Source organism: Hyalella azteca, unplaced genomic scaffold (genome assembly GCF_000764305.2).
Source record: "Hyalella azteca isolate HAZT.00-mixed unplaced genomic scaffold, Hazt_2.0.2 contig422, whole genome shotgun sequence".
Classification (NCBI taxonomy): Eukaryota; Metazoa; Arthropoda; class Malacostraca; order Amphipoda; family Hyalellidae; genus Hyalella; species Hyalella azteca.
The window spans coordinates 226,004-239,674 of NW_025930774.1; the positions used below are offsets into that span (position 1 = coordinate 226,004).

General features: G+C 36.6%; 1 protein-coding gene across 4 annotated transcripts; it reads left to right on the forward strand.

Annotated features, from left to right (window-relative positions):
- Nucleotides 1–1,700: 1,700 nt before the first annotated feature.
- LOC108666731 lies at nucleotides 1,701–12,548 on the forward strand. 4 transcript variants are annotated; one of them, XM_047879867.1, is made up of 13 exons: nucleotides 1,701–2,289; nucleotides 6,371–6,492; nucleotides 6,848–6,981; nucleotides 7,272–7,475; nucleotides 7,792–7,918; nucleotides 8,214–8,391; nucleotides 9,433–9,539; nucleotides 9,934–10,261; nucleotides 10,501–10,559; nucleotides 10,896–10,958; nucleotides 11,279–11,377; nucleotides 11,619–11,796; nucleotides 11,836–12,548. In XM_047879867.1, the coding sequence occupies exons 1-13, from the start codon at nucleotides 1,824–1,826 to the stop codon at nucleotides 12,000–12,002; spliced, it is 2,232 nt and encodes a 743-aa protein (XP_047735823.1). In that variant the 5' UTR covers nucleotides 1,701–1,823; the 3' UTR covers nucleotides 12,003–12,548. The 4 variants fall into 4 exon arrangements, with proteins under 4 accessions (XP_047735823.1, XP_018009136.1, XP_047735818.1 ...); XM_018153647.2 differs by having other exon boundaries at nucleotides 11,619–12,548; XM_047879862.1 differs by having other exon boundaries at nucleotides 10,504–10,559; nucleotides 11,619–12,548.
- The last annotated feature ends 1,123 nt before the right edge of the window (nucleotides 12,549–13,671 follow it).

A 13,671-nucleotide genomic window follows, 5' to 3' on the forward strand; every position in this document is an offset into this window, starting at 1 on the left:
TTGAAGAGATGCTCAAGATTTGTGAACGACTGAGAAGCTACAGCGAATCGACACTTCTCCGAGCTCACCTGCGAATTCGCCAGCGGACTGAAGGAAAACGTAACATTTGGTCAATGGAAACAATCATAAGTCTTATTATTCTGAACGAATGCGCTTGAAATTCAGAATAGAACTAATTATTATCACTGCGACACGGGAGAAATTATTACAGTTTTTACGTTATTACGCTAACGGCTAAAAGGAAAAATCTCAACTTTTGAGCAACTGAATCAATCATTGTCGATCCAGTCATATTGTTGATCATTCGCTATGATTTATTTCCGATATTTGGTATTTTGATTAAAAATAAAATCTAAACTGATTGGGAACAAATGCCTCATCAAATTTCTTTTAAAGCTGAATAATTAAAATTAAATGGAATAATTCAGATTTTGTACTCGCATTATTCTAGTGTTACCATATCGTACTTTCTCGGATCTCTTTTAACCCTAATCGTCTCGGGTTTTCGTGTCACGTTACAATCTCGTATGCAATGATTTCTGCCCTTCATTCTCTCAAGTATTTTTTTCTAAGGGGCCTTCCATCTTACATACGCCGCGATTGTTTTATCAGGCATTAACATAGATTGTTTCCTATCAATCTTCAAACGCGCAATAGTGAACTCGAATACATTTTTAAAAATTAGGTAAATGATATAATCGAATTTCTGGCTTTAATCGGGGCCAATTCCGTGTACGGCAACTCCGACAGCTCGATATTGTGGTGATGTACTGATGTTCCCGATGGTGAGGAGATTCAAAGTCATTCATGAGTGCGTGTGCCTAAGAAACATGAGAATCTTTATCGCTGGTGTTTGTGCATCTCCATCGCTGTTTTTTTCTCGGAGTACATTTGTTCTAATAGTTTTTTATCTCAACGTCTGTGAGTTCATTGCTCGCCATTGCAAAAACTACATGAAATGGGACGTACGAGTGCAACGAAAAGCTCGAGCACCACTCAACTCCGTAGTTCATGTCAATGCAGTGTGGAACACTCGGAGCAGTTCACTGAGAGTTATAAGTTTATGCGTTGTTTGCTAAATAACCTACCAAATTATTATAGATTAAGCGGCCAAAATATTATTGATCCAACTCCAAAAAAAAAAGATCTCACTTAAAGAGTATCTCGACAGACAAGGTTGTTAGATTTGCCGTTATTTTTTACTGAGGTAATTATACACATTGTCGAACCAAGATTATACATACTACTAGTTCAACCATGGTTCTACCTACCTGAACTCAGTTTGAACTCCCGGTGTTCGCAAGGAATGAATATTTTCCGGCTTGATGTGACTCCATAAGATCGCGATGAAATAACTACTAGTTAGTTGTCAAGGGTACAGATGTAATTTACGCTAATTATTTCCTTTATTCGCTTCAATCTTCTCAAGAACCGCGATCTTCGACCATTTATCACTTCTTTGACTTAAATTTTGCCTTTAATTCTTTTGAGATACTGAAAATTTTTTCTGAATTGCAATTAGGCTGAACTAGCTACGACAACGCATAGGACATAAAAAAAATTTCGAGTTCACAAAGAAATTATCGGACTACCGAAGTGTCTGAAAAACTCCAAAATGCATACAAATGAAATCCCACAGAGTGTGTTAATATGATCTTCGCATTCAAATCCCGCGAATGTGAAACCGGGTTTCTGTCTACATTTCTCAGAAGTAACTCGAGTTCACTACAAAATAATCTTCAGAAACGGATAAACTAACCAACCGGAGTAACTCGAGTGCGTTTTCCGAAGTACCTGCAGAACTGAATCGACGCCGCGATGTGATGCCTTCTGCTGTGTCGTTTAACAAATCATTAAGAAGTAATTGTAATATGTTGCTCATGAAGAGATTATCAATGAGAGGGCTTGCATGCCCTTGTGAACCCAATCGTCGAATAACTAAAATTGACAACAATTTCAAGAATATTTTTATTCAAACTTCGAATATGTGCGTGAATGCCATTGAAGGAAGCAAGCCACGTAAACAGACATCGCAGATAAAGAGTGATTTTGTTTCTGAAGACAAAAGACTGAATCATTTGAAAAACTTCTACAATTCCGATTATTTTGCTTCTCAATTAAATTATGACAATGAACATTTTTCAGCTCATGTTGGACACTTATCATCAAGTAAACAGACACCAGAATATTTCTTGGATGAACACATGCCAGATTTTGCTTTGTCAGCCAAACTCTACTATTCTCAAACAAAGAGATTAGCTTTGAAGAGAATAATTCATGCCTTTTATGGTAAGTTGGCCAGGAGTAAAATAGTAAATGTAAATTCAGGTTAGGGCCGTTAGGCTATGATATTTTAATAAATCATGTTGAATTCATATTTCATACTTCAAGCATTCAGCTTTTAAGTACCTAACAACTTCATTATTCAGAGTATTGAGAGTAAGAAAAATAGGGTAAACACACCATATTCCGACTCAAAGGACGTACCGGCAAACGGGGTAAAAAGGGACGGTTTTTTTCGCGTTTTTTGTTGATAACTTCTTACCATGAAACATTTCAGAAACAAGTTTAGGCTCATTTTATAGCTCTTTGCAAGGGCTATCCAATGGCATCTTCAAAAAAAATCCATATGCCTATTCGTAAGGTGCCAGAAGCGAAAAAGGAGTGTCCTGAGTTAGGTAGCCCCTTTGAACAGGGGCTACTTGGGACACTTGGAATAAAACTTCATTTAAAAATATTTGAAGCATGCAGAGTGTACTCGTCCATCACTAACAGTACTCTGAACTCTGAAGTCTGAAGTCCTCCTCTTTCATTGTAGATGATATAGAGGTAAAATGAATGACATTTTCTGTGATTTTTACTTGTTTTTCCTTTATTTATATGATATTACCATAAACATTAATTACCCTCAAGGCCTCAAGCCTCAACTGGAGTGACTTTGGCTGCATTTTTTATTTTGTTTTGCAAACAAAAATGGGGTCGTAAATGCCACGGTCATAAACGCCAGGGTCGTAAACAAGGTCATAAATGCCAGAGTGACTTAGGCCATCGTTTATGACCCAGCTTTTGTTTGCAAAACGAAATGAAAAACTCAGCCCAAGTCACCCCAGTTGATGGTACCATATTATTGATGAGATATTACTGATTTACTGTATTATTGATGCAATATTACCGTATCCATGAAGCATGAACATGCCATTGAGCATTTACAACAACCTTGTCCACTGCAAGCTTCATATCAGCAGCCTTGTAGCATTTTTTCTGTATATGGAAGCTTACAGGATGGCTTGTAATTTCACACCATTTTAATTGGGTGAAGTGAATTTACTATAAAAAAAATATAACTCAGTACTCACTGCAGTGAGTGACAGAGAGCGCATTTTCTCATTGACAGAATTTCACAGAAACTTGTGGTCACAGATGGACGGACAGACAGACAGATGGACATGGCAAGCACAATAGTGCCTTTTTTTCAGAAATGAGAAAATGCGCTAAAAAGATCGTGAAAAACATACCTGAAACAGAAAGGAATGTTTTAGTGACAACCGTCATATGTTTTGGAGAAATAAATCATAGTTTAGGTCAATTACTTTTCATTCTATGATGCCTGGTGCACAATTCTAAATATGACATTCTATGCACAATTTTGTGATGACCGATGATGCACTAATTTTTCAATAAGTGAACTTTTTTTTTCACTCAGCGAGGTAAATGTAATCAATATTCTTTGTTTTTAATCAATTTTTTTCTTAACTGGAGCCTTTGCTAACTGGGGTTCTACTGTAAATGTGCTTTTGGGGGTGTCCCGAATAGCCCCGGGGGGGTGTCCCAAGTAGCCCCGCCGTGCAGAAATGACCGCCTTTTTTTAGGAATGAGATAGGCAAAATCTGTCAATTACGTTTTCAAGCCAACACCTGGGTGCAACTTTTATGTAAGTAAAATTTTTTGATACGGTGAAAATTTTTTTACTACAGACCTTAGCTGCAGTAACTTTTTAAAATATCGTTTTTCACAATTTTTTTTCAGGAATTTTTCAAAGCTAGTGAATGTAGTATTTTTGAACTTCCTTTATACTACATAGATAGGAAAAATGTTGACATTTACGCCACTATATTTAGTTTTGCAATATTCCAAGTAGTTTTGCTACTAAAACAGTTTTACCCCGTGTTGGAGAACTGTCCCGAGTTACCCTGCCCATCCCGAGTAGCCCCGGTTGACGGTATCTGTAAGCTTACAGGATGGTTTGTAAATTCGCACAATTTTAATTGGGTCAAGTGATTTCACTATAACAAAAAAGATTGTGAAAAACATACCTGAAACAGAAAATAATGTTTTAGTGACAACCATAATATGTTTTGGAGAAATAAATCATAGTTTAGGTCAATTACTTTTCATTCTATGATGCCTGGTGCACAATTCTATATATAGCATTCTATGTACAATTTTGTGATGACTGACTGTGACTAGGGTAAACACACCATATCCTGACACCTTAAGGACGTAGCAAGAAATAAATAGCTATAAATAGATTGCCGGATCCGTATATGCAACTGGAGTTCTGATTGGTTTACGTCACTCTCAAAACACCACACTATGCGCCAGCAATGATGAAATGTCACAAACTGTTGTCATATTTATTTAAAAGCCTTTAGAATTCAAATCTACAAAATCGCTGAATTCTAACACTGTGTGTGACTAAATGCGGCATATTGTGAGACTAATTCCAACAGCGCTTCAAAAATTGTAATTCGTAATTCCGACACCGTGTGTTGAAATTCCAACACCCTGTGTCGGAATACAACACCCTGTGTCAGGCTGTGTCATAATTCCGACACCCTGTGTTGAATTAGTTTTTATGTGTATAAAACGATCTCTTAAATCAATCATCAATACATTTATTTACCACTTAAAATCAGCAAATACAAGTATACTTAAAGGACTCCTAATATATTCACAGACTTATTTAAAAGTCTCAAACCATAATATTTCTTCTACACAAACAGTTTATCACTGCCTATTTAGCAAATCAAGGTCAACTATCAACTTTCATACCTTTTTTGATGTTCTCACTATAGCTGACTTGGACTTTCGCTCTGCGGATCTTAACATTTTCAGCTAGACATTAACATTTTCAGCTAGACCTAGACCTTGCGCGCAATAGTGTGACGTCACTATTTCAACCATCTAGGCATGAGTGGAACTAAGACCAAGCTTAATATAAAGGAAAAAGTTGAGGGATGTTGGAATATGGTGTGTTTACCCTATGACAAAATTTTCTGGAAATTTCAGACACAGTGGCAAACCAGAGATTTTTTAGAGTCAGTTCATTTTTAATTTCCTCATTTACCATAAGAGGGGGTAATTTAGACTACTTTTTTTTAAATGATGCCTTTTTTTACTAGCTAAATTAAACTTAGATTGAAACATGCAAAATACAGGTCTATACTCTAGGTTCACTCACCATAAATTGCTGGCTCCTGCCTCTCATAGTTTTTATGTAATTTCAAAAAAAGTGATGGTCTTTGTTACCTCAGCTCTTGGGGTAACTTAGACTGGGTGGTAAAATCAATTATATTTTTTGGTAAAATAAATCCAAATAACTCCAGGTTTTGGTGCATTGTAGTAGAACTCTTCTAGTTACATATGCAAATGACAAATTTGAGGAAAGTGTCATAGTTTGCTAATGGGGGGCGCCGCCCCTGAATGGGGGAACTTAGACCACCTAATGTCAGCCGTGATGGGGTAATATTGACTGGCTTGGAAATTAAGTTAAAATTACCATATATAAGACTCTGTAGAGTCTGAAATATAAAGAAAAACATTTTTAGGTGTGTCAAACATGAAATATGTTAGGTATATAAGGTAATTTTAAATTAATTTCCAAACCGGTCTATGTTACCCCGTAAGGGCTGACATTAGGTGGTCTAAGTTCCCCCATTCAGGAGTGGCGCCCCCCATTTGTAAACTATGACACTTTCCTCAAATTTGTCATTTGCATATGTAACTAAAAGAGTTCTACTACAGTGCGCCAAAATCTGGAGTTATTTTACCAAAAAAAATAAAAAAATTGGAGGGGGTTCTATGACAGGCTTTAAATAATACATTTAATAGCTCTTTTTCGTGGGACACATTTTTCATTTTTTAACCTATTAGATATGCATAACTTTTTATCTTTCTATTGTATTACGTAGCCTCATTATTAGGCCTTCAATGCCCATTGATAAAATTTTTCTATGTCAAATAGTTTTTGAGTTTTGGGGGTTTTGTTGAAAAAACTAAAAGTGGTCTAAGTAACCCTCTTTTATGGTACCTATTTCATCCTGTGTATTTAAAAATTTTTTTTTTATAAATTATTTCCTTTTTCTTGCAGGCTCAGAAGGTGATTCCAGTGACAATAAAAGCATCGCACTGTGCATTAAGATGATGAGGGAGCATCCAAATCTTATATACAGTCCTATGTATGAAATTGAGCAGTGTTTCAAGATATTTTCTGTAAGTTTGATGTATCATTATTAACCTAATTTAAGAAAACAGCAACTTGAACATTCTGTATTTTTCCTTTTTACTGGTGAAATTAAGTTATAGATATTTTTGTAAGGTGTTAAAACTTGAGAGACTATAATTTTTGGCGTTCCAGTATGTACTATTTTGTCTATGAAAAAATAGCAATAAACTACCATAATACAGTACATAATATATTCATTACAATTTCCACAATTTTTAATCAGGTTATGCAAAAAATGTGTGGACAATTTATTGGGTTTGTTTCATTATTTACTTAGCAGATTTACCACAATTTCCCTCTAAATGCCTGACTGTGGATACACTAGCTTATTGTTGCCTGCAGGATTGGGGTGTGTTGGAGGAAGAATTATTGGAGGCTTCATTCCTGTTACTGGAAGGATCCTCTTCCTTGTTGGCTCGCAACAAGCTCTTCCAAGAACTTGGTCTGCAATGCCGCCCCAGTATTGGCCTTATTAGGTTAAATAGATCAAACCGTTTTAATGCATAGTTATGTATAATTATTAATCACTCATGTTTCTATTTTAGATATAAGTTTAATGGTCTTTACAAAACTCAGTTACTAATAGAAGTTTTAAAGTTTTAATTCACTGAATGAAAACGTGATAAATATTGTGCTATAAATCCAGCAGATTGACTGCTCATAGCTACAATATTGATTCATCAATTTTTAAAGTTACTTTCATCCATAATTTTTCAAAGTTTTCAATTTCAAAGTTAACAATTTTATCATGAATATTTTCTCATAGGCTTCAACATCTAATGGAAGTTCAGGAGCAAGAACTGGTGGCAAGAGGCTTGCTACCATCAAATCGATCATTAACAGCACACTTGTTGTCAGTTGTGGGAGAGGACCACGTGGCAAACAGTGAAGATCTTCTCCGCAATGCATCTCCTCAGGCTCCCATCAAATATTCTTATTATTCCGTGCTAGCTGGATTTTTAGCTCACAGGTGTGCAAGATGTTTTCAGGTTTCACTCAATATTATGTAGAGAAAGAGCATAGTTGAGAGTATATAGTAAGGATAGTTATAGCTACAAAGAATATCAATCATTATATGGGTTGTCATAAATTTTATAACCAGGTTGCAAATAAGCACTAATGTCATAAACTGATTAGTGATTACCTAAGCAAACGATTCTCTCTGGTTAAATAACTATTCTTTACTGTTCCTCATAATCATCAATATAAACAGTGTCATAATCCAATTAGTAGCTCATCAAAATTTAATGTTAAATATATTTGGCATTTTATTTTTTTCATGGCAGATTTGGTGTGAGTTCTTCTGATACACAAAGGGTTCTTAGTTCTTATCGGCCCTCTTACAAACCTCTCAGCCATTACTACATCATCTGTGATCTCCTAGAGAGGAAGCTTGGTGCTGATTTTCATCAGGTCAGTTTTGCATTTCTATGATTGTAATATGGTCATTTTCACATTATTTAGCTTTTTGGTGTTCACAGCACAGCAATTGGACCAAATGGTCATTTCTCTCACATATTTTTCCTGTGTATTAACAAGTTAAATAGAATTTAGTGCTTCCTCCTCCCAACTAGCTTCGCCTAACCTTTTAATTACAATTCGTTTGCATTAACTGTTATATTGAATCTTTAAATTCCCAATATTCCGACCATTTTACATAAAAATTAAGATAATTTCCACTCTAAATAAGATATGTAACATGTTGCAGATCGCAGCCAACCCACAGCTGCTGGATGTGTCCCCCATAGCTGCTCTGTCCCTCCTGTCCAGACACCCCATCATCTGTGGCCGCCCCACCCCTCACATCATCTGCTCACACCCCTCCCTCACACATGGCTCACCCGCCCTCCTCTCACGCTGGTTACACCTCCTAGCCCAATACAAAGGTGATCAATATTATATTATTATAATAGCCGTTCAATTTATATAATTTGTACGAAGAGCTCATATGTACTGCTTTATTGATGTAGTGGTCTTTGGTTGTTGGATTATTTTAGGATCCTGCTCTCATGGTTACAATCTTCAGACAAATATCAAGGTGATCAATAGATTGGGTCTATTTTAGATTTCATTCCCCAGGGATAAATAGCTCAAGTTTGTGACTTCACTAATGTAAAATATAGGTATTATTCCGATATTTGTTTCTTAAATGTTCTATTTTATTGTACTTCAATGAATGATTAATTTATTTCAATTTCACCCCTTGTCTACTTCTTAATATTTTCAGCAATGTAATTTTAGGGTATTTATGGAGAATAAATCTATGAAAAATGTTATTGAAAAAATGCTGTTTTTGTCGTAAAGATGAATGAATTATAGTTATCATAATCTGATTGTGAATAAATTTCTTGTTGCTTCATATATCGACTTTCTTATTATCTTAGTTCAGAATGATCGACTGGTTCCCTAATTTGTCTAATTGTTTAATATTTAAGGGAATCGTGCATGCTTCTCATATTGGCCTGGGAAATGAAATCATATTTATAAGCCACAGAAAGAGAGATGATTTTATGAAAAAATTTAAATTTATGAAAAAATTGAACAATACTTTCGGAAGTAGTTGATAGTTTGCAACTCCGTCAGCCAATCACTAACAGGTTTTCAAGCTGAACCCACCAATCACAAGCGTGAGATCAGCCGCTACTTTTACATGAGCTCCTTCACTAAACAATGTGTAATTTTCCATTACAGCAAAGCCATGATAGAACTATTATTATTTTCTATGTTTTCCACATTCTATGTTAAGCTTTTTAGTTTGGTAAAGTTTTTAGCGCATTTTCTCATTTATGAAAAAAATGTAATATTGTGCTCGCCATGTCCGTCCGTCTGTCCGTCCGTCCGTGACTTCATGTTTTCGTCGGCGAGAAAATGCGCACTCTGTCACTCACTGCAGTGAGTACTGATTTATATATATATTTTTTTTACAGTGGAGAGCTTCCCCTTAACTCCTCTGGTGCTGTGGGTGCTGAAGCAAGACTTTTTGGACATTACAAAACTGGTGCTGGAGTACTTGCCTAGTCATTCTCAGTGGGAGGTGAGGTACATAAACTTATTTAGTGAGTTATTCTGTCCTGCTGTTGCTGAACTCAGTGTGGGTGATAGGTGCTGGTTGTTATGATTTATCTCAGTGGAGCAAGAGACGCTGCTGCTGAGAGATGCTGCTTTTGCCGAATTCAATGAAGCAAGCAAAGACGCCAGTACTGACCTCAGTGAACATATGGTGTTTACGTTGCTGAACTGTTGCTTTTGAAAATCCATAGGTCTTCTGACTGTCATTGTTCCTAAAGCAAGGTCTCCTTGCTTCTTTGTTATTTGTACAATACACAGTATCTGATTTCACTACCTAACTTTTTCATTCATTGAGCCCATATCAAATTAAATTATTGTGAAAGTTTCATCCCTCACATAACTGCTTGGTTTATGTGCAGGCAATCAAGACATCGCCGTACTTATTTGAAATTTTTATCGATCCATCAGTGACGAATAAACTCGTAAACAAGAACTACGTTTTTTTGACACGCCGAAGCAAGAAATCCTCATCTTCTTCGTCGTGCAGTTCTAATTTAATTGAAAAATCGGAAGAATGTAGCAGCGCAAACATAACCTCTCCTCAGTCAACTTTGTATTCGAGGTTGAACAGTGCAGACTCGTCAGCATATAACAACAAAAAGTTGGACTATGTTCGAGCTTCGGCTGCCAAAACTGCGCAAGTCTTGAATCGGCTAATGGGCCCAGATGGCGCTGCTTTCTATACAGGTTAGGAACTTTTTACCGCTATGTGAACCAAACCTATCTATCTCCAACCCGGTTGTAAATCGCGTATTTGTTTTTTACAGATTTTTATTTTATTTATGGATGGAAAGTTTGGTTGGTGTTTAATACATACATACAAAATTTATTATAGGGGAGCTATGTTTTTCTTTCTCATTGAGAATCATCATGTACCGAAAAGGTAATAATATCTATTAAATTTTGCTAGTTTGTTTTCTGCACAGATGGTGAGGCTGTCGATGTCCACTATATTTCCCCGAAATGGAAGAATGGACCGTCAAAAGTTCGTAAAACTACTTTATTTTGTAGAAGTTTTTTCAGTATACTCATCCGAGATTTATCAGTTCTGAGCCTGCTAGGTGAATTGTTGGGTCACTGACTCACTGTTGACATTCTTGTTCTATCCAGCCTCTTCTATCAGTCAGTTTCTCCTACCCGATTTTAGATTCGATAAGCTAAAGCTGTTGTCATTTGATAAACTGTCAGTTGTTGCGTCATTTGAGCCTCTACCTGCTTATGAGAAATGATTAAGTTCTTGTACGAAATGTCTCTTTTCAAAGTGCAAGTTATTGCACTTAACTTGAATTACGACTAACTGACTTCGTGTTTCACGTCTCAGTTTCGTCCACCACGTGAAGTCGCGGCATATTTACGTAAGCAACTGGGAGCTACCCTGCCTCAGGTCTGTTCAACTAGTATATAGATATGCATGTTAATTCCCTAAATCATTGGAAATTGGTTGACTGATACCTCTGTTTTAAACAACAGAAAAAATTGTTGTCTGCATGAATTTTTCACTAGCTTAGTCTTAGATACAATCTGTATTTTGCGTTATGTTCAAGTTGGAGTTCTATTTCTGCTTTTGTTAAATTTTCTAGACAACAATTTATTTTACTCCCTGTTCCTGTCATATAAATTCTAATTATGACCTCGTTATGTTATTTTAATAATTACATTAATGTGTTCGCCTAATCTTTGAAGACATGAATTGTTTTTCTACAGCTCTATAGAATGGGGTGGGTGATGCAGAACAAATGCTCCTTGCTAGACGTTACATCCATCATGCATATGCTGGCGATGGAGGGCTTCACGAAAGAACAGGTGCTCCAAATCACTGCGGAATTAGTATCTCCCCAAATTTATATATTAATTTTTCTCAAATTTTTCCATGTTTTTCTAATCAAGTATACGTAGTTAAAATGTCTGGATTCGAGCCTTTAAACGACACATAACTTGGTGCACCGAATCACATCGAATATTCGTTTTTAAATCAAATTTATTTCTTTCTTTGTTAAACAAGAAATTATTTCTGAGACATCATATTGATTGACTTTGATTCCAGATGCTGGCTAGCCTGCCCATTTTTGCGGCTGATCGAAGCCTGGTGAAGGAACAGCTCGAGATCTTCAGTAGCCAGGACCGCAGCTACGTGGAGTATTGGCGGCGCCACCCGAACGGCGTGAACCTCATACTTTACCTCGTGAGGAAATGTGGACTGTCTCACGATCAGTCACTCCAGGATGCTGCTATGGCTGATGATGATGAGGATAGCCTGTCACATGCTGCTATGGCTGATGATGATGAGGATAGCCTGTCACATGCTGCTATGGCTGATGATGATGAGGATAGCCTATCACATGCTGCTATGGCAGATGATGATGAGGATAGCCTGTCGCAGCAGGATGCTGAAATGGCTGATATCAATGATGAAGACAGCCTTGGCTGATGTCAGTGATGAGTGACGGTCTGTCCCAATAGAGTGCTGCTGTGGCTGATGTCAGTGATGCGACATGTCACAAGGAATCTCAGAAGGGAAGAAAGGATGCCTCAGTGCCAAGTTATTGAGTATTTAATTTGTTCTAAGCCCAAGCAGAAAGAAATGCCAGTAAAATTAAGCAAAAGCCTTGTAAGTTGACATCAATTAAAGTATAAAGTTAATGAACGGGTCAACAATAGAATTTAAAAATTTTAATTTAATGGAATTTATCGTTGAGTTGTGCCTAATTATTTGGAGAAAAATGAAGTCGGGTTCATATCACGACTTCCATGCCTACGCCAGAAACCGTGCAGCATAGTTTCGTTGATGAATATATATATATATATACCTGTTCTTTCTGATACTACCTTGAAAATAAAATGATCTATTCACTTGCCTCCGTTGAATGTTAATTGCCTGTTCTCGAAGCCAAGTCGATTTGCCGTGTTTTCGTGTTTGTAATTTTTGTATGAAAATCGTATAAAATTTCCCAAATCCCACGTTACTGCAGAGTGATCTGATCTTTTTCCCCCACCAAAATAATCACAGTTAATGAAAAAATTGAGAAGGCAACCTAACTCGTGATCATCCGCTCTAGTATCGACATTTTCTTTCTCAAAACTATAAATTGAGGAGTTCTGTTGTGTGGAAGCCTTGACAGGGGAAACGGCCTGAACGTAACATAACATAGTGATGTCGGCTCTGAAGTGTAGGCCTGATGTGGCCTGTCGCCGATTCTTGTGCTGAACGCCCGGGATCCGTTGCTGTTCTCAATCACCTTGCTGTGCGAATACCTTCTTATAAAGTCTGTTTTCATTGTATGCAATGAAATGTTAAGGCTGCAATAAATTTTTTCTATATAGAAATTGTTTTCCTAAGCAGTGTATGACGTCATTGTTAATCTTTGATGGTCTTATGTCACGGGATAAAAGAAAACTTTAAATTTCATATCTCTTCGTGTAAACTCTTATGCACGTTTGTTTTAATTTTGCGGTTTGGTAATTTATTGAGAATTCATTTTCCTGAAATTGTCTCAATTCCGACAAGTAGCTAAAGCATTCCGAATCACAGGATTTAGTAATACTTTCCCTATGTCAAACATTTATGCCAATCAAGTTGACTCTCGGGTAACGACTTTACATAGCACTTCAAGCATTAATATTTCATTAATATAATTTCAAACAGTATGTTGCGTGATGAGACGAAAATTAATTTAATGATGATAATTAATGGTGTACTTCGCGTCACATTGGTGCTTGGGCCTCACCATGACCAGGCGTTTTAAAGGTTAGCTATGTAGCGTATCTCCAAAAGAATTGACCTTGGTTCGTATTCGGTTAACACAAGAGGCGCTATGCTTGCAAAATGAGTAGAACGGCTTTTGTTCATGGAAAGAGTCGTGTTGGTGTTAGTACCGTATAGTATTCGGTATTTTGAGAGTTTCAGTGATTCTTGTTTGTGTTTGTTACTGATACCTATTTGCCATGAGCGCCAAAATCGGATATTTTGGCACGAACAGACTAAAGCTGCATTTGGACAACATAAGCTACGATCTTTTTACAAGGTCTTTAAATCGGAAATTACATTCAATACCGTCTGCGTCGTCCATTGGCTCTTTAATTAGATCTCAAGCCGCAAG

Coding starts and splice junctions, on each gene's coding strand:
- LOC108666731 (XM_018153647.2), top strand. CDS start 1,824: ATGCCTTCTGCTGTGTCGTTTAACAAATCATTAAGAAGTAATTGTAAT. Junction 6,982..7,271: donor CCCAGTATTGGCCTTATTAG/GTTAAATAGATC, acceptor ATTTTCTCATAG/GCTTCAACATCTAATGGAAG. Junction 10,560..10,895: donor GGAAGAATGGACCGTCAAAA/GTTCGTAAAACT, acceptor TTCACGTCTCAG/TTTCGTCCACCACGTGAAGT.